Below are 21,978 nucleotides of genomic sequence, written 5' to 3' on the forward strand. Positions count from 1 at the left end.
CAAAATTCCAAACATGGTCCTCTTTATGAAGAGTTCAAGAGTTCTCATCAGATTCCTCTGATGTAAATTTTTATTAGATAAATCTATCGATTACTATCCACTTTTCTTTTTAAGTGAAAACTAATAAATTAGATCAACTTTACTAGTCTTCCAATCCATCCCAAAGACTAACTAAGATTAATAGGATGCTGATCCAGTACAAAATTAAGTTTTTAATAAGGATCCAATGAAGGGACTAGCGGGGACCGTAAGAATTTGTGCTATTTGTTAGCATTTCTTTTATCTAGTCGGAGGCTAAAATCTTGTAATAATAAATAGCCAAGTACATAGCAGGAATGGAGACATTCCTTCGTTTTAAAAAAAATATCTCCATGTATTGTACGTAGCCTTTATACCCCATCTGTAAAGGAAGCCAGACTTTCGTATGCTAACACATGGGACACATGTCCCAAGAACTTATGCTGTTCGGTTCTCTGCTTTCGGTGGAAGTGGAGCGAGAATGTGTGGGGCCAGTGGCCAGGGCCGACGCTAGTGCTACCAAGGCCCAAGGGGGTGTGATGCGGGAATCGAATCGATCCCCTCGTTCCATCAGAGCACGGGCAAGATGCTTGCTTTTACAAGTAATCGTTTGCTGAAATTTATCTTTTTTTTACAAGTAATTGTTTGTATTGAATTTTTTTGGTGCGCTAGATTATAGTTTTTTAAAAAAAATTACCATAATTTTCTTAGAAGTAATTGTTTCAAAAAAATTCTTATTTTAAAGTAATTGTTTACCATAATTTTTTAAAAAAATTTATGACCATTTCAATAGTGTTTGAATTTTGAGAGCATTAGAATGTTGTATTTAAAAAAATCGCTTGTTGAAAGAGTGACGTGGCTATCGAATTGTAAAATTTTAAAACGGACATATATATATTTGTAAATTTTGGATTTAAAATATATGAAAATTAAAAAATCACCAGGCGACGCGAGTGCAAAGAAACGTACGTGGGCTAGCTTTTCTTTCTTTCTTTTTTTAGGGAAACGTACGTGGGCTAGGTGGTCCAAACAATAAGTCGTCATGCAAAGGAAAGGATGTATCAAGTCACGGTCGACGGTTGAGAATTTTACGGACGAGTTGCGCTCCTCAATTCAGGCCTGTTTGGGGAGCTTAAAGCAGCCCCAAAAGCCGAAAGCTCTCCCAAACGGGCCAGCTTTTCCCACAAGCGATCATTCCCAGAAGCATTTTTCTTTTTACTGGAAGTGGATCTTTTTGGCACTGGTACTTCCGTATAATCCGCTTTCTAAAGAATTTAATAAAAAACAGATTTTGATTTTCTGATTATAAAGTTTATTCTCAGAATCTACTTACTAATAATCTTTTATAAAATGGCGCTCCACGCAACAGGATCCGGGGCGGGGGACCCCAGATCTGGCCGGTGGCAGCGATGAGCTCCTGCCTTTGGTGTCTCTCTCTGGCTGTCAACGTCTTCCTCGTGAGTCCTCGTCTCCGTTGACGTCTTTGTCATGAGGTCATCATCGACTCATCGCCAAACCCGTCACCGCACAAGTCTGTTCGTCAGCGTGGGGCATGTACACCGTCAAGCACAGAGCCCATCACCACCGCGTGCCCTACGTTCCCGCCGGCGAGTACACCTGTGTGTGCAGTGTTCTTTTGTTGTATTTTGTCAAAGCTACTCAAACTGGATGGTCCAGTTTTTGCTTCGGATTTCGTGTACATGTGCAGCAATTTTGAATGCAAATCAAAAGCCATGTTCATGTGATGTTACACGGATTTTTTACATACACTTGTGTGTAATTTTTTTTACCAATGGCATGAAAAGAACTTGTTTGAACTTGTACAGAACGTTTGTTCATTTCCATGATGTTTATGCTGTGTTCAAAGGAGTGAGAGAATTTGTTTGAAGATGTTTAGAGATGTTAATAATATGCATGTTTGTAGATCCGTATGCAATGTTTAGAAGCAAATGTTCAGACCCTCCACTGGAGTAATTGTAAGGTTTTAATCTCATTTCTCCAAAGAGTATTTTGGATAATTCACATAACTCAAGCCACCAGCCAATCATCCAAAAGCTAGTTGCCAAACAGGCCAGCGTTTCTCGGACCAGTCAGCAACTTGTGGAAAAGCTACAGCTCCCCAATGGTCTGGCCCTTTCAACGTTTGGGCCGGGTTCCATAGGCAACAGTAATCCGGATCTATTTACCGGGCTTATGAGCCTACGGTTCAGGATTTGGGCTGGGCTGAAACATTCTGTTTGCAGGCATGCAATCGCCTGTTGATTTACATGCATCTTTTGTCAGGTTTCCCCTGATCCCTGAACTTCATTTTCGATACCTTCTGATAGCATATGAAGGCTACTAGGTCCATCGATGTGGAAGATATTTCTATAGTGTATCAATGAGACGTTACTCTCTGACAGAAATTATTGGTTTCCATGGAGAAGAACTGTTGAGTGGAGAGGGCACCGAGCCACGAGGCAACACAGTTCGCTGAAAAGAACACAAGGTGCATGGCATGGGTGGATATATAGTGGGACACACAGTGTCACGTAGCCGCATTTTAGTTTGGGTAGCAAACTTGGGCACTTGGCTAAACCTTCGAGGCTGGAGATGCTAGTGAACCTTATACTAAACCAATGGCTGCTTATTCAGAAGAGTGGCCAACGGCAGATTTTTGACATGTGAACAGGTTCTGACCTACATTACTGGACAGCGACTGATACGAGAGTATGTGAAAAGAAGAGGAAGGAAAGGAGTGGCCTAACGAGGATTACGTACGCAAATTAGCGGCACTGCCATGTCAAATCGCTATAAGCTGGTAGGTAACAGTGGGCTCATGCATCCGGCTGCTCTTTCGGATTGGTTCGGCGACCACTTTTACTCTGGAAGCAGTTGAGTTGAGCCCTCTCCAGCTTTTCGCCAAAAGGGCCATTCGTGGCACATGAGCTCCATCCAACTTGAGAACTGACACCAAAAGGTGAGAGAGAGAGAGAGAGAGAGAGAGAGAGAGAGAGAGAGAGAGAGAGAGAGAGAGAGTTGTGAGCTTGTGCTTAATGGAAGGTCGCCATGATGGTGCCTGTGGTCACCACGCCTCATTTGCACATATCTAAAGATGGTTTGGCCCACTCGGAGCTGAGATCAACACAACTTTTTTGGGTTCTGCAGCCACGGTCCACCCCCACACACCATCTTCCGCTCTCATCTAGCGACCTTGACACACGCAAAATCACCTGCTCACACATGTGCGCACCCACACGAACAAGTAGCTTTTACGTTGGCGATCGATCGTCTCTAAAGCCTCTTTGCATGCTTAGGCTCTCAAGATCTATCTATCTCTTGGAAGACGGCGAGAGAGGCCACCTTCACCTTCACGTTCCGGTACCTTTGTTGGGAGGTATGGTGTAGCTAGTAGGAGTGGTACAACTAAAGGGCGCGCCTACTGTACGTTCAGTTAACACATCTGCTATCTCAAAAGAGCTCCGGGGACACATGCACACATGCGCTCAATCAATTCTTTTTAGCTTGGCAGTTGCTTGAAGGTCGTCTCTTTTATTAACAAGCTAAGCTACCACACCACACTCGCCATCCACTTGCCATTACAAAATCAGGCATCACTGCTTCACGAGCTCGATCTGGAGATTGAGCGGGCTAACTGGAGTGATCGATCATGATGGAGCTAGCTAGCTGCATGCTTCCTATAGCTTGTTAACTTGTAGAAGATTTGCATCATGAACATAAAGAGGTAATAGCCCTTGTTAATTTGCCTAAAAACACTTTGAGTTGATAATCGATGTATTAAGCAGAAGAAAGAAATGGACGTTACCTCTAGATCCACTGCAGCAGGTTAAAGGTCACTCCTGGCTAGCTTTTGTGATTGGTGAACAGGTGATGAATGATAGATGGCCAGAGTTTGTTATTGTACAATCATTCTGCGAATTCTAGAGCAATGATTATGCAAAGATTTTCGCATTTCGGTTATGGGGCGCTGAGACAAGGTAGCGGCGCCCCCCGGCTGACGGCGTCGTACGGCTGGATTTTTAGACGGCGCGAAACCACTGATTATGCACCCCGTTAGGGCTACAAAGTGAGCTTGCTAATCCAGTGGTAAATCTCAAGCAGATACTAGCTAGCATTCTCCTGGGGGGAATTTAGCGATTAAACAAGTGGAGTGCGTGGGGATGGTTGCAAGATCGATAAATCATGTAGCAGTCGACATCGTCCCCTAGCAAAAGCAATCCCCATTTGAGAGCCTAGCAAGACTACTCCAACAATACAATATGTTAGCAAGTGTATCCATACTCTAATGCTACTTTGTTATACATGTACAATAATACAATATGTACTCCACTAGCTAGTGAGTTGTGATGATTCAAAATACCACTATGCCTTCTAACTAATCCATCATCTAAAAGAAGCTAATCCATGAGCAACAAGCTAAAGGAGGAGATTAATCTGGTGCTTTGTTGGTTCCTCATACCAGTGATGTATCTGTTCCACGTGTACCTCACTGATTTGTGGGAGGAACGGAACAAACAAGACACCCTTAGATAAGGTGCATGGTGAGTGGTCTTCAGACGTTTGATTGAGAGAAAGACGAACAAGAGAAACACATTGTGCGTGCCCATCTTTACGTCAAATCCATAATCCTACATGGAGGAACCTTTGCTTTACCACCTCTCTTCTAAAAACCAAAACTGAAAAGTGCATATGCATGCACATATACGACCATCGATCAGCTACATCAAAGGCCGGCCGGGTTTATCCTTAATCCTCGCAGCCTTTGTTTTCTCCGCTTAGTTTCTGGTTGCTGCAACAGTAATGGGTTGTTGGGTGATGTGCGTCAATGGCGGTGGCGCCACTACACGGCACGGCCCGCTCCAAAGCTGGAGCTCCGTCCCATGGTATGGTAGTGGAGGCCTGGAGGGCGAGTGAGGCCTGGACGGCAATGATTGGTCTACTCATTGATTGCTCGCTCTCAGAACTTTCGTATGCTCATGATGGATGGGATGGCCAGGACAACGCTGCTCTCTCTCTCTCTCTCGCTTCGCTTCTCTTCTCTCTCCTGCCTGCCATCTTGCAGCACAAAAAGGGGAGTGAAATATGGAATGTATGCCGCGGCACGGAATACTATTTTTTTCCAGAGGAATTTACAAGTCCGCATGCACCAATACCCAAGGTTAGAGCTGGTAGTAGTAGCAGAGAAGCACTACTAGTGCTCCACTGCTCCACTTTCTAGAAGAGGGGGGGGGGGGGGGGGAGGGGGATGGAGCTCCTAGTGGGAGCAACTGAGCATGGGAGATGGAGCAGAGAAGGAGGGGAAGAAGAAGATCCATCTGTTGATATTTGCAGAGAAGGGGGGATGCGATTTGCACCTGTCTGCAAAGTGATGTTTGACATTTTTTATACAAATCAACATAGAATAGTGCAAAGTATTGGTGATACTATTCAGTTCATTACCTAAATCATACTGTAAAGAAAAGGAGCATGGCAAAAAAATTGTATCTTCTCTTCACAAAAACATCATTCACCTTGTAAAGGAGCAGAGCTGGCGGGAGAGGATGATGATGGTGCTCTAAAGGGGACGGGGCCAGGGAAAAGAAGGCAAAAATAAAAACAAAGGGCAAAACAGAAGGAATTGACAAAAGAGGAAGCATGAAACTACTAACTCCAGTAATAATAAGAACTAAAAGAAATGAAAAGAAAGGTGAAAAAAACAAAACACCTTGCTTGATTACAAGTCATCCTCGGTGATGCTCTCCAGGTGCGGCCGCCACACGGCGACGCGCCCCCGCCGCCGGTCCCTCGCCGTGGAGGCCTTCTCCTTCATGATCTCCGACAGGTACCTCTCGTTGGCCAGAAGCCGCTCCTTCTCGCCATCCGCGCCGCCGCCCGACCCGACCGTCGCTGCCGCGTTGCTGCAGGCAGCGTGGTGCCGTGGCGCGGCCTGATCCTTCCTCCTCCTTCGCCTCCTCGCCGCCGACGCGGCATGTGCAACAGGCGCCTTCACCGCCGCGGCTTTCTCTGGCACCGGGGCCGGGGCGGCCATGACTGGCATGAGGAAGTAGATCTTGCCCTTCTGCAGCTCGGCATTGGGCGGCAGGATGACGGGCTTCTGGACGACGATGCCCCCGCCGCCGTCGGCCGGGCACGTGGACGGCGGCTTCCGGAGGACGTGTTTGGGGTAGGCCTTCATGATCTCCCCCGCGAGCACTGGCTCGCTGATCTCCTCCACGCGGCCGTTGGAGTGCACGATGCGCACCACGTCCAGCGCCCCGCACGGCAGGATGCACGCGATGCAGCACCGGATGGTATCCATGACTGACTAACCTGACCGATCTCTCTCTTTCTCACCGCCGCGCGCTCTCTCGATTCCGGCCGGCCGCTGCGCCAAGCTAGCTAGGTGGCTAGCTCATAAGGTAGCAAGGGGAGGGTCGGGAGAGGTGGGCGATGCGCGCCGCGCGCACGAGCCGGCGAGCGAGCTCAGCTGGCCTGGCCCTGGGTCCTTTTGGTGCGGTTATGTTCGAGCTGCTCGCTTTTATATAGCGGCACCTTAGGAAGTTGGGATACTTAGCTTAGCTAGCTGGGGATGCAGACACGGAGTATTTGTACCACGGACTGGGGGAACTGGTTCTTGTTCTTTCTTGTGAGAGGAGATCATTTCACAGCAGCTGCTACTGATCAATGCAGTGGCAGCAGCTCCGGCTCCAGCTCCTCTTTTTTCCTACTACTATTTCCACTAGTCGCTCTCTTGTTGGCACCATAGATACCGTGGGGTGGATGAGAACTGAAGGTGGGATGTATATAAAGAAGTGGCGGCAGGGACTGACATGAGTGAACTGTGAATTCAATTCGGCTTCTGTTCATTCTGTCTTGCCTTCCATCTTATCCTTTGGCCCCTCCCTTTTGAGTGGAAGTGTGGAACCCCTTGGCCTAAATCATCGCCAGTCATCCTCAACCTTGTACTTGTGTTATGGCTAGCGAGCGAGCTAGGGGACTGGCTCTCATGGGCGCATCATGTGGGCGACTCGAGGATCGTCTGTAAAATCCGAGTCTGGAGGACACCTTGTGGATCTGAAGCTGAAAGGCAAAGATGATTAGATGAAAGAAAGCAAGGAGGAAGCGGAGGAGTCATACTGTATGGTAGTAGTGGTTGGTACCATATGATATGTTGGCTTGGGTCTGGAATATGGACCGCCTAGACGAGCATATTGGTTTTGTGCTGTCGCTGTTGTGATGATTAAAGTCCAGTTGAATATGTTTCTGGTCTAGGGACCTCTAATGGGCAGGTTCATCGTTCGATTAGAGGACAAGTAGCATCGTATAAAGAATGTATTTTGAACCGAGATGCATATCCTACATCATTCTCCATGCGAACCTCACAAGTCCAGAAGCTAGTCTCCATGATTCTCAAGGTAACTCTTTTTTTCCAGAGTAAGAAAGAAAAGAAATGGACTACATAGCTATGCTCATATTTCGTCACTGGTATGAGAAATCACTCTCGAATTTTACAGTGTAGCGTGCATCGTTTCCTCTAAAAAAAAACCATGGCATTAGCACACGTACGGCATGGGCCGCGTTAGCTAGCTAGCTAGAAAGCATAAGCACAAGCTACCGCTAACATCCAATGCATCCATCCACGTACCAACAATACAATACACTCCTACTGATAGTAGTTTACACAATCATTTGATCATTTGATATTCTGTCCAATACGTCCGTGTAGGAAGGGCACAATCTGGGGCCATGCGAGATAGGCACCAAACGCGCACGTTGGAGGCAGCACGCTGCACACGCAACGCCATCAGCGTCCATGTGTGGATGCTGGGCCCGGGAACAGCAGCGCCGGTCGTCTCGGCGTCGATCTGGAGCAGTTCGATCGTGGACAACGCTGCGGGTTAGCGCGAGCCCGATGGAGCGGGCGGAGCAGCATGGAATGAGACGGGCAAACTGCTCAGGACGGGATCCCCTGCGGCCAAGCTTGCACGTACCTACGTGTGGGGGCTACGGGGCCGCTTCTAGGGTCCAAATTGGTGAACGGTATCCATTTATTCTTTTTATTCCATCAATAATATTATTTTTTAAAATTAAATATTTTTTAAAAAATTGGTGTTAATAATTAAACTAAAGAGGACCGGCTGATATCTTTAGGTTAATTAGTTTGCAACTAGCCGGTGAGCGTTTGGTACCTGGCTTGGTGGGAGGCTGCGGCCGGGCCGGCGGGTCGTGTCGCCTTGCGGGTCGTGGAACAGTGCACTGACCCTAACCCTCCATGGGGCCCACCTGGCAGGCTACTCCCGCTTCTCCTGACAAGCTCGCTGAGTTGACACCTGTTCTGGTCACTCGGAAAGGTCTGCTTAATTAAGCTCGTTCCTCGCCCTGCAGTGAGGTTGCACGTCCTAATTTACAGAGGACAAGAGGAGTGATATTCTTTTTCTTGACACGTTGCATATTGTTTGGGCAAGCAACGGTTGAAAATAGATACCATATATCCGTATTATTTGATATTCATATTCAACCAAATATAAATATAGTAAGAAAAATAAATACTCGATTGACAGATGGATACGAATATGAATATGCCCAAATTCATTTTTCAGATATGAGTATGGATATATCTGAATCCGTTTTCTCATAAATAGATTTGTATATAGATAATATCTGTATCAAAATATGTAAAAATACTTCTATGAAATATAAATACGAGTAACATAAAATTATATATTTTTTATCTTATTATCTTATTTTGTTCTTTCGATCATACTTATTATTATTTAGTATTATATCATGTATATTGTAGCGATAAATCTGATCATTTTATCTTCCATCCAACCGTCCAGAATTAATTAAAGTCATGATATTATATTAAAAATTGCTCTTTGTCTCAAGAGAGATGATCAATCCATAAAAATGAATTTCCTTATTTATGAATTACCATCAAACTCGTGTCAAATAAATTTATTATCTCACAATTTATCGTTAAAGTTGTAGAATTATCACATACAACTGAATCTAGTACGTATTTAAATGCAAATTCACATTCCAATAATCCGATTTATATTCGCACTCGACAATATTTAGATTCGTATTTATATTAAAAATAGATAGTAATATGAAAAATTGACTATTTGATATTTGATCGTATTCGATCGGTTTGCAGCTTTACGCTTGTACGTGAGGATTGGCATATCTCCTACCCTCGGACCTCGTGCTGTACTCTAGCGTACGTGCGTGTCGATCGCTCGAAGGGGACGGTGTCCAGCACGCGAGCCCCGTTTTGGCCTGGTCGGCAGGAAGGACAAACTGGCATAGGGCTAGGCGCGTGGACCTCTGTTGGATCTCGTGAACGCGCAGCTGCTCCGTTCCTGCCCTCCATTTGTTGTTTTGGATGTGGCGAGTGAAATCAACAAGCCTCGCCTAGGATTGGTAGGACGCGCGTGCCGGATCTAGTCACACGCTGTTACACTGCCTGTGCTTCACGACAGCGGTGCGAGGATAACTCGCTACTTTCCTCTTCGAAAAAATAAACTGGCCCTTTTCCTCGCGTTTTCACCTGTTCTTTCATACGGCGCCGTGCTGCCGAACTCAACAGTGCGCAGCAGCCAGGACCCCGATCTAACTTGCCATCTAGCGAGATGCAATTTGTGCTTGCGGAATTTGCAGCTGGGGCTTTAATAATTCCAGGAGAGTATTTCTCCTTAGAGGCAGGGTGACACTCGTGCAAAACGTTCGGCGCGGATAAATGGTCAAATGGGTAATGCGCGCAGCAGACGGCGGACAGAAGAGAACATGCAGAAATCAGAATCGCTCTGCTGGTAAAGGAAAAGAGGGATCAAAGCTGTGATCCATGTCAGAAACCACGAAGCACAGATCATGCGTTGCCTCTTAAAGCATGAGACGTGGATTGGAACGTCACCCATCATCCATGGCTCCATGCATGCGTCGAGTTGCCATGACGTATTGATCTGCTACTACGTAGGGGCTATAAAGAGCCGTCGTCCTCGCTCGGAAGTCGACACGATAAGGGCCTAGCACAGCATCACCGTGACCATACAGTTTTGTGACAACGCCATTCAGTGGCGAATCCACTGTAGCGGATCGAAATCTGTAATTCTATTCTATCCCTTCTAAAGGCGATTGTACTTAGTATGGTTTTTTTTTTGTATGTATCTGATTTTGACGATTAATAATAATATGGCTAATAGAGTTAATATGTTTATTAAGTATATATTTTATTAGCCTTATAAATGTAATATATGAAGAAGCTATCGAAACGGGATAAAAATTGGATTGAATTGGATAAGTTCTAGAAAAATTATATATGTCAGGTCTGGTGATGAGACGATTGTATACGTCGGAGCATTTTCTCCGGTAGTTTTATACACGTCGGATGGTCCGACGCTCAGAGGTGTGTATACGCCAGAGCATTCTCAGAAGATGGTTCAATGTTGTTCACGGCGGATGGTCCAGCGATAAAGAGTTGGTTACACCGGAGCATTTTACAAAAGATGTTATAATTACAAGTTTTGATGTGGTTGTACAAGCCAAATGGTCCAACGATTAGAAGATCTACACGTCGGACAATGCTCAGTGAGAAGTGGCTTGGTTTGCTCAAGTCTACACGCCAAATAAAATAACATCGGAACATTTGGTGTTCACAATGAGTTTGAGTGCGGGTCTAACGTCTAGTTAACAGCTAGTTTTTGCTATCATACACCTCGGATGACTCGGTATTTGTACTGCTATTGGCACTGGATCATCCAGTGTTCATATTCTTAAAGACCGTTGGAGCAACAGCTAGTTCACAGGTTTGGCTATAAATACACTCCCACTCAGCCATTTGAGTGTGCTAGAGTTCAAAGAAGCTCACATACACTTGAGAAGATATCGAAACCACCTAAGTGCTAAAAGTGATCATCCAATGCAATTAAGCACAAGATTAAAGGAGTGATTAGTGCTATTAGGACTAGGGAGAGTTGTTGTTGCCTAGAGAATGAATCAAAGAGTGATCATATATTGTACCAAGTGGTATACCGGCACCTTGAAGTCTTTATGACTCAACGACACCATGAGCATTGATGACTTATGCTTGTTGACCCTCTGACTTGGTGTGGAGCGACGGCAAGAAGCTTATACGAGGACGCGGAGACCCTTACCTTGGTGGCTCAAGCTCCGAAGTGAAAATGACGGTAAGTGATCGGAAAAGATGCTTGTGGTAAAGTCTTACTTTGGTGGCTTCATAGCTCACATACTTGAGGCATAAGTGGCTCAAGTGTCGTGACCGGATGTTGTCAAGGAGCTATAGCCTAGGTAGCTGCTCTAATATGGGCTAGAGGTGGCGTTTATATCATCGATACCATGAGATAAATATTTATATCGAGTTTACTCTCTCTAACTTCTTTACGTTTTTGCATTTATATGCTTGCAATCTATCTTTGCTTATTTACCTTCTTAGAGTAGTTTGTTAGGATTGGATATAGGTTGCAAATCTTTTTAAATGTTAGAGTAGACACACTAAATGAACCTAGAGAACATTTAGATAAAAATTGATATAGATTTATCTTGTGAAGTTTTTGAAGCCGATAAGTTTTAGGTGTCCTAATTCACCCCCTCTCAGGACGTCTCCAATCCCTACAGGCGACCTCACTGAAATAAATTTTCTTTCCCTGATCTTGAAATCTCAAGAAAAGATACTACCGTTACCTTAGAAAAAGCTTATTAGTGACGAGTGATAACCCTTATTAGTTACAGGTAAAATCTCCGTCACTCCGAACGTGTCACTGATATGGACACATTAGTGACGGGTCTGGACCAGTCACTAATGACTATATATTAGTGACGGGTCTGGATCCAAATCCGTTAGTAATGACTTATATCAGTGATGGGTCTGGATCCAGACCCTTCCATAATGACTAGATATCAGTGACGGGTCTAGTCGTGACCCGTCACTAATGAAAAAATATATATAATAGGTTACAAGCAAATATCAGGCTGTATGTCTTCCCAATCACATGCCAACATTTTTCCAGTTCTAGCTATGCCTGTTTGGATCTCATCAGCAATCATCAGAATGTTGTGCTTAGAACACAAGTCTCTGACAACTTTTAAATAGCCATCTGGTGGGATTACTACGCATATGAAGGTATAAGAACACAAACAATAATGAAACTGAGAACATGAAAAATAATTAAATATTCATCAGAACAATCCAAACCTGGGGGTTAAAGGATCCCCTCGATATCCAATCATCCTATTACAGATGTGTTTAATACTACCATCAAAGGTATATCAAGAGCAAAACTGGGTATTAGTAATTATTGATAATACATATGGACTAATAATTATGTTGAAAATTGTTAGTAGTTTGTTCCATAGGTGATGTATGGAAGATTGAGCATGGATTCATTAAGGAATGATATGTGACCAAGATAGATACATCAATATGAATGAGCTCTGAGTGATGCTCATGAGATGAAGGAAAAGCTCAAGAACATTGACAATAAAGAGTGAAAAGTCAAGTCACTTGGGTAGATAATGTAACTTAAGATATACAATTGTCAATTAGATTTTATGGACTAACTCCTGTGCTTTGTGCTTGAGAGTGAGTTAGAATTAGGTTCTATAAGAAGGCGTGAGTTAAATTCACATATTCAATATGCCAAGTTGGAAGAGTAAGATCAAGATAAATTTAGTAGACAACTTATATGCTTGATGCTTGCGGTTCATGCCTTAGTGGTGAACCAAATAAAGATGACACGAAAAGTGAAGACTCCTGTGCTTGGTGCATGGGAAGCTATCAAGAGAGATTCATTGAGCTTCCGGAGATCGAATGATGATCAAAATGATAAAGTGAAGAAATTGAAGATACAGGATAAAGTGGGTATCTATGGCAAGACGGTGAAGGGAAAACGATGCTCGGCTACGATGAACCATCCGGTTGTGAAGGGCAAGAAAAAGGCTTGGCACCGAAGGAAAAATACGATGGTGAAGAGTGAGTGAAGGCTTTGCACCAATAGACTATGTGAGGCTATGTGAAGCTATGGGTGATTCGCATCAATCACATAAAGAATACAAGAAGATATGGAGTGAAGAGCAAAGATGAGACTTCATGCGTTGAAGGACATCAAGTGACTTGAAGATATAAAAGAAGTTAAACTTCATGAGTTGATGAATATCAAGTCAAAATCCAAAGTGGATATTGCTCAAGGCAAAGATATAAATGATATGAGACTAATGTGCTCAATGAGTCTTAATCAGGTGAATTATCCTAATGACAAAACGACTTTGATGTTGACTCCCCTCAAGGTGAAGAAAGAAGATGACATGATGGTGTTCCTATTGGTATAGATTTTTTATTGATTTTGAATATAGGAACGACGTGCTATTAAGAGGGATGCAACGTTGATAGCTTTGTTTATCTCTCAGTGCTCAAAGTAACTATTTAGACTAATTATGAGAGACACAAGGCACCTCACGTACACTGAAGCTTGCTATGAAGTTTTGTGTATCCGGAAGTTCCGGGTACAATCTGGAAGTTCTGGGTAGCCAGAACCTCCGGATGGGCTCTGGGCAAGGGTGCTTTGCTTGAGTACTCGAAAGTTCCAGTTTTGGATTGGAAGTTCTGAGTTAGTCAGTAGTTCCAGGTTCAACCTGAAAGGAAGCTCTTGGTTTGGTTTTTTTAATTTAAACTGGAAGTTCCGGATGCGTCTAGAACCTTCGAATGGAGTTATGAGTTGGGGTCCTCGGTTGCTAAGACCTCGTGCCAACCTAGAAGTTCTGGGTTAGGTCAGAATGCTCTGTAACAGCTAGTTTTTAGGGGTCGGATATAAATACTCCCTCACCCCTCTTTGCTAGAGTGCTGTTGTTCCACACGAGAGAAATATTCCCACAACCAATATTTGCTCTCTCGTCTCCAAAATAGCTTGAGTTTTGAGAAGAGAAGTGAGTTGAGTTAAGATAATGGAAGATTGAGTACAAGTGAGTTAAACTTTATCTTTGAACACTTCAATTCATAGTAAGCAAATCTTTAATTGTGTTTGTTACTCTTGGAGATCAAAGTCTCCCAGATGGCTAGGAGTCGTCAGCAAGCACCCAACCTTGTGGTGTACCGCAGGAAGTTTGTGAAGGCCCCGATTTCGCCTCCGTAAGAGAAGAAATTAAGAATAAACCTAAAGCACGTTGGTGTTGCCTTAGTGAGGATTTGGATTGAAAGAGATCCGGCTCCTTGTGGAGCTTCTCAACAGAGACATAGGAACCTCAATGAAGGGATCCGAACTTTGGGAAACAAATCGCACGTCTCCTCTCTTGGTTTGATTATTTTTGAGTTCTTGCTTTCTATTTATGCCTATTTGTTCAATCTACTTGCTCGTGTGAAATTGACTGCAGGTGCTCTGTGGATCTGTTTGAAATTATCATTTGAAACACACGACTTCATTTGTTTTGAGTTATAACTCATTAGGCGTAGTTTAATCTCGAGTTCATTCTCTGTATTGTCGGAAGTTCCGAGTTGAAACCGAAAGTTCTGGATTGAACTCAGAAGTTCCAGATCAAACTTGGAAGTTCCGACCCCTGTTTTTGTTGACCCTTTTTTATTAAAAAAATATCTATTCACCCCCTTCTAGGTGACATCAGTATCCTTTCTGACGCCTTCCGTGGGCTAGCTCTAAAAACCGGTACGACCTAGGCCTAAGATTCCTCTACGCGCGTGCCCACACATTAGTGACAGCCTGACAGGTGTTTTTTAACACACGTCACTAATAAAAGATTTTTAACCCACGTCACTAATGACTTTTACATTAGTGACGGGTGTTTTTATTATCCGTTACTAATGACAAGTGTCGTTACAATCCGTTATTATTGTCATTAGTGATGAGTGATTTTCTCATACATCATTAATGATATGTCATTAATGACGAATCTGATATAGATTTCAGTCCAATGTGATATTAATGACGTAGCGTCATTAGACCCATCAATAATAGGTTATTAGTGATAGATTATAGTCACCGTCGCTAATACGGTGTTATTAATATTGATTTCTTATATAGTGTACTGGGATATACTACATGCAACTAACGGCGCCTCGAGTTGTTGACTTTTGAGCACCGCCAAGACCATCAAAGATCATGATCGTAATGATACAGACTTCCAAAAAAACATATGAACAGGTCGAATTGCGGCGTACTCCGAAACCAAAACCCAGGTCGTGGAGACACGGGAAGCAGATCGATCATGCTACACTGCGCGTTGTAAACGTCCAGCAATCGGGCACGCATCCGTGCATGCACGCACGGACAGCTAGCTAGTGATCCCCGATCGTTCACACAGCTCGTAGTCATCTTGCGTCAGAGTCGAAATGACCGGGTCCCAATCGACACGTGATTTCTTCTTTTTGCGTACGAGCATGATGCGCCTTTTCGCCTGTAGAGATCTGCCGTGGCGAATCGCAACTCTGCTTGCTTCCCCCATTTGATCGTTCATACATGCTATGGTCTGAAACCTTTTCCTTCGTCCTGATCGAAACAAAATTCTGCAGAAATGGTGAAGGCGTAGTACTCTTGTTTGGTTCGTGTCCTCCTTCCCATAGAATTAAACTCCTATAGCATGACCGGCCAGACTCATTGATTATCGGTTGGTGTGACGAAAGATGAGATCTATTGGCTTCTTCACTTGTAGTACCAGTACTTCATAGTGAGACAAATGGCTCAGTTGGTCTGCTCCAAGGGCAGGGACGGCCGGTGCTGGGGTCGATTCAAGAGTCTTACTTGCCTTTTTTCCCTCAGTAGTTAGGATATCCCTACACTTGCGTATTTAGCAAGTATCTATCTTATGTTTAGGACACGTACATGTATACATGCGTCAGGTGTAAATAAGATGTAAATAGATTATGTGAGTCCTAATATATAAATTTTAAAAATGGCTCACTTGATAGTATATATGGGGTTTTTCTTCTTCTACTACTACTTCATGTGTCGTCTTTTCTTTTGCAAGTTGTCTACTCTACCACTTTGTTGCCCCTTTAATTTTTTTCTTTTGAAAGTAGCAAGCAGCGCATTATTATTAGGGCAGCCCTTGATGCACTTGTCATCCAATATGTTGTCCATATCGAGCTACTTTTGGCCATTTGTGGATCACTGAATCATCCGTGACAGACCGATTATCCCTGAGGAACACTTTACCACCGGAAACAATACCTGAGATGTTGTTACTCGCACATAAAGCGACAAGTATTAGCACGATAATTACAAGCATTAATTCGTCCAGCGTAGCAATCCCGACCATCGATCTTTGAGTGAAAGCAATGCAAGTATCCATCAAGACAACATTACGTACTGTGCCGGAGTCTGCGGGTTCAGTGCCGCAGTCTCTGCCCTTGAAAGGGGACCGAGAGTTAGAGGGGGCTTAATCAGGCTGTTAGGTGTCTGTGGTCACAGGAGAGGAGAGGAGACATGCTTCAGCTGACAGATTGGTTGTGATGTGATGAGGATTTAATCATTAATAATTTACTAAAAATATGGTATATCATTAAGATAGATTATCATTATACACGTGTCATTTATCTGATACATTAGTTTTCATAACTACCATGAGGTAAATAAGTCATATGTCGATATTCTAGTGTGTTTATAGTGTTATACATGAAAACCATCCTTAGATTACGAAGGAGTTCTCTAAATGTCCAGAAGTATTACAATCAAGTTATTACACTTAGAAACTCTGAGTACGATATCTCTCCTCAACCTAACTATATAAAGAGGGGGTGTGGTATGTATAAAGCGGTCCAAATAGGTTATATCTATTGGACCAGTCCAAGGCACGCCACTGTAGGCACTGTACGAGGCGTCGGGCCGTGCCTGGACCGAGCGTGCGGTATGCCATACCGGAACGGCACAGCCTAGCTTATATGGGCTAGCATAGACACGACCTGCTCAGGCTGCCCCGGCCGCGTTGCCACCTCGGCTGCCTGGTCATCCTGTAGCTCCATCGCCCGATCACTCCGCCCTGCCCCCGGCCACCGCCTGGCCACCCCGCCTAGCATTGTGGGTCGTGCTGCAGTCGTGCCTGGGCCAGCCCGACATGACATTGTGCTTTACAGGTCGTGTCGTGGGCCGCGCCTCCGGCACGCGGGCTGGCACGGTATAACCCGGTTAGTTAGCCAGGCCAATCAGGTTGTGCAGTGCCGGGTGACCCATTTGGCTAGGTCTATGTATGTCCAGGAGAGGAGGTTGAAAACTAGAAGTCATACAAGCAATATGAAACAAGCATAATTGGATAGAAGGATAAACAACCGATTTAGATTCACAGTTGATTCGAGCCATGATTAGATTAATCCGATAATAGCTTTAGGATTTAAAATACGACAGAACTCATCGAGATCCTTAAAATTAGATGTTGACACACCCTCGTAGTAATTGGAAGAACATGACATAGGGTCTATTATCTTAAAGAAGATCTAAACCTATATAAAATCTAGTGTAATACACTACTACAGAAATAAGCTTTATTGTCAGCTTCAAAACCACCTTTACTGCCCGATTTTAAAGCCGGTAGTGGGTAACAAGCAGTATATTCAGAGAACAATCAATGCCGATTCCTAAGCTGACAGTGTTTCCCATTCCAGAAAACAAAAATAAAATAAAATGAGCTCCCACGGGAGAGCCGGCACCGTGCTCCCACCGCCAACCTGCTCCTTGCGGCCAGCACTGCACCGAGCAGCCTCCCTCACCGCCCCCACCGAGGAGCCCCCATGGAGGACCTCGTTGAGCTCAAGCCGCCCTCACCGCCGCCGGCTAACTCGCCATGTGGCCACTACCGCACTGAGGAGCCGCCCTCACCTCCCCCATCGAGGAGCTGCCCTCACCGCCGCCATGCGCAAGCACCACGCCCTACATAGAAAAACGTGGTGACACGAAGGCCACTGCCACAACACACAACACACAGATCCATAGCACACAACATGAAGGTTGTGGCGCCACAGCACACAGATCCTCGTCGCCAACCACCGCGCTCTGTCAAGCTCGCCCACGACCCGATCTCCTTCCCCTTCCTGAGCTCTCTCATTCTCCATCATGCACAGTCAAGCGCTGCCGTTAACCCTGTCTCCGCCTCATCTCCTCCCTCTTCGTCTTGGGATGAGGGAGAGAGAGAGAGGAGGAGGAGGAGTAGGAGAACGACAGTGGCCAGGCACCGGAGTGCCCTCACGCCATTAATCTCGATCTCGATCGAGTTTGAGAGGGAGAGGAGGGGAGAAGTGGAGAAATTGAGTGGATCGAGCTGAGCTCGTATAATTAGTGCCCTGAGCGTGGCGGACACGAGGTCGGGTGAGCCAAAATCGGATTCAATGAAAATTTCAGATTTGGACTCTATCATTACCGGTTCGAATTAAAAACCAGCAGTGATATATTATTTTTACTGCCGGCTGGTTTCTAGAACTAACAATGATACCTATTTTTTTTAACCAGTAGTGATAGTATTATCACTGTCAGTTTTAACCATCCGATAGTGATAGACCGTCATTCATTACAGTTAATAACCACTTATCCTTACCTAATCGACTTTATTAATCATTCGACACCGTCATTCATTCATTCATTCGATCAATGGGTTCAGCTGCATTGGCTGCGATAGGCTGTCGTCTGTCGTGTCGGACTTGCCAGCAAGACAGTCGGTTGATGTGGTACCCGGAATATGTAACAGGGCACCAGAGCTAGCCACAGCTGATTCACGCTACGCATCATATTGGGACCGTGGAAATATCTGCTGAGACTTCGAGTGCGTGGTAGAATGTCTCTCTTGATCAGGAGCCTAGACTTTTAGGTGAAAACGAACTGAGCATCTGGATCTTTTCATGCATCCTGGATATGTTACTTTGCTCCTTTTCCTCCACATTGACAGAAGTTGAAATATTCTATTTAAAAAACTATCTGAAAATATAGGAGAGAGAGAACATTATCTCTTCTACTTGAAAATTTGACAGCAGACAAGTTCCAATTGTTCTACAGTGGGTGGGAATCACATCTGATGCGAAAACCCTGCTACTTTCATGTCAGTACCTGTATTGCACAGACCTTAACAGAGATCGTAGATAGACAGGCCAGGGGAGAACGGCGTATGGAATACGCGCGCCGACGACCGGTGTCACCCGAAGGAGAACGCGCGCGGCAACGCAGCAGCGAACTAGCTCGTCCGGCTCCTGCGCGAACCCACCCGCTCACGGGCAACAAACACGCATGCCGCAATGATTTACCGCCTCAGCTGATCCCGGTTGCGCCGTCCCTTTCACCGGAAAGCTGGAGGCCCATGGCCGGGTGCGTCCGTCCAATCGATCTCGCCGAGTGCTCTGCTGACTGCTGGTATCGCCGATGATATGCTACGCGCATGCACCAGGCCCCTCCCTAATAACCCATCAATTATGGGTTCCATCATCGATCCCCAGGCCGGCGGCCGAACCAACCGGCCCGTCGCAGCAGACACAGCACATACCCCGTCGGGTGGGCCGCCGGTCAGAAATACAGAATCATGCACGATCTCATCTTATCCCATGCCAGCCACCCGTAGAATTTTAACAACCTTTTTAGCGTCCGAGATAGAGCATATATCATGTGCAACGATATGCGGCGAGTGCAGTTGATTGTGCAGCATGGGGGCCCGGCGCGGCGCGGCCCGGACTAAAGTCAAATGCCTGAACAACGCCCGGGACTTTACAGCGGAGTTAGTGCTCCGATGTCACAGTCAAATGCCAGTAGCCCTCGGCATCCAATTGCAACGAAAGGGAGGCTGAGCTGCTTTACATCAATTCAAGGTCCACTTCGACACTCACCTAGCTGATAAATAGAGAGCTCTTATGTGGCCTACGAGGAGCTAATAACGCTTGCAGCAGCATCTCGTCTCCTTTTTGTAGGAGTTTTACTTTGGCACAACTCCCTGCTCTGCTTTTCTCGGAGAGTGATGAAGTGGAACTCTCGAGTTGTTGAGAACTTGAGATGATATCTTCTTTTCTTTCGCTCATCGAGCTCTCTACCCCTCTCTCATAGACTCTCTTTCTGTATATAGATTTAGATTTTGTTTGGTTGCAAGAAACGTTTCAGATTCTCTGATGATTCTCTAAATTTTTTGTCAAACACGTCAAAACGTGAAACGTTTCATCTTGAATCATCTAAAACGTTTCTCATTTTTAACACTACGAGAAAAATCACTTAAAATGGTGTTTCACCCGTTTTGATTCACTTTCGGTTCATTTTTCTTCAAGAATTTGAATCCAAACATTTTCAAAAAATTGAGATGATTCATCAGAGAAATATTTTCAAAGATAATCTAAAACTGAAACATTGTTAGAAGAATTTAAAGCCCTACCAAACCAGCACTTAGATTGGGTGGCCGGGTTTCTCCTGCTTCGCCATCCTAAAGGCTGCAGTAGTTCCACTCGAGATCGGCTTTCTTTCTGCTTCGCCATCCTAGGGTGGTCAGATTTAGATAGGGTGGTGGACTCGATAGAGATCGTGGTGGGGGCGTACGTGCGAGCGCGTGCGCGTGGCGTGTCTGTGGCTACCCGCCGCGCGTACGAGATAGACCTGCACCTGCACGGCTGACGAAGTGAGAGGCTGCAGGCTACGTACAGGGTGCAATTGGAAATTGTCGGCGCAAGTTTCGGCTTTCCGGTTCCAAGGCGTCGGCCCCCTACGTCTCGTGCATGCAGCAATGCGCATAGCAGATTTACAGTAGGAGTAAACCGTTCAAGTATGAGAGGATCAGAGAAGTCTGTGGCTAATGCTTTGTGTCATCTTGCATGGCATGCCTTGTTATGTTTTCGTTTTGTGAGGAGGGCCGTGTGATGCGTCATGGATCAGGCTTCAAAACTTTTTTCGGGAAGAAGCAGGAGAAGTTGGGGTTAAAGGCAGTATTCAGAAGCAGTGAGTGCCTGCCCCGCTCGGATGAAGATGAACAGTTCGCATCGAATAATTGCCCTGACAGGAGGAATATCTCCTTGGGTTTGTAAAGTTCGATTGAGCATTGGCTTCACGTCATGACTACTTCCAGAGCATCATTCTCCGATGGGAGAATGTCATCTCTCTTTTCTCCACCTCTCAATACGCTCTCCTTTTTCTTCTAGAAATCCACATATCGGTGTCGACCTAAAGCCTAAAGGCACACGCTGCTGTACATCGTATCTGCTCCCAGGCCTTTTAGGTGAGATCGGGCTCGTGCCAGGATCAGCTTTATCATGCACCAACAATGCATCTTTCACTGCTTGTTACGATAGAACTCTGAATTTTTCTCGGTAGTGCCTGAGCAGTGTGACCAGAATCACAAACACAGGTATCATGCATGGTTCGAGCATCCTCCAGATGTTCAGAGACTCTGTACCGTTGAGTGCTAAAACGGTTGTTCTTGCTTAGACATGCCATCAAGAGTAACTTCATGGTTGCGAACGATATTCAGATTTTGCTTCTGAAACAATCAATGTTTAGGTGTTTACACTCTTCATCGATCACCAGGATGTTTATCGTGAGTACTTGTAAGTGCCAATGTGAAAGTAAATTAGCATGCAACACTGCTGGCATTTGAAGCCGAAACTGTATAATTATCGTTAGCGACAATCTTTATGCCGCAATCGTCGATTTGCTCCATCTTTTCTTTGCTGCTCCATAGGAAGATCCGAGATCGGTGTTCTCTGTCTCCTAGAGGCTACAAGGATGTGACTTATGAGACTAAATAAATCGAGTAAGAAGAACAAGAATACGCTACAGGAGTTTTATTTTCGCACAGGGATCTTGGGCAATCAACTGGGACTGGGAGCAAAAGCAAGTGACAGAGCTAGGACCTTCGGTTGAGTTAAAGCTCGGGGGCCCAAATAACTTTTGAGCCAGTTTCGTGTACTCCCACTCAGTTTCCAACTTCTAAGAGTTCTAACGAAAAGGGCCCACTCAAATGGCCCATTTCCAAACAGTAGGTACCTTTTGGGCCTACTTTGGGACTCACAGT

The 21,978-nt window shown here is 45.0% G+C and overlaps 1 protein-coding gene across 1 annotated transcript; it reads right to left on the minus strand.

Moving 5' to 3' along the window:
• Window positions 1-5,551: 5,551 nt before the first annotated feature.
• LOC133921204 (uncharacterized) lies at window positions 5,552-6,924 on the minus strand. The gene has a single exon (XM_062365993.1). It carries the CDS (start codon window positions 6,314-6,316, stop codon window positions 5,732-5,734), a length of 585 nt encoding a protein of 194 aa, XP_062221977.1. The 5' UTR covers window positions 6,317-6,924; the 3' UTR covers window positions 5,552-5,731.
• Window positions 6,925-21,978: the final 15,054 nt, after the last annotated feature.

This window comes from Phragmites australis, chromosome 1 (assembly GCF_958298935.1).
Source record: "Phragmites australis chromosome 1, lpPhrAust1.1, whole genome shotgun sequence".
Lineage (NCBI taxonomy): Eukaryota > Viridiplantae > Streptophyta > Magnoliopsida > Poales > Poaceae > Phragmites > Phragmites australis.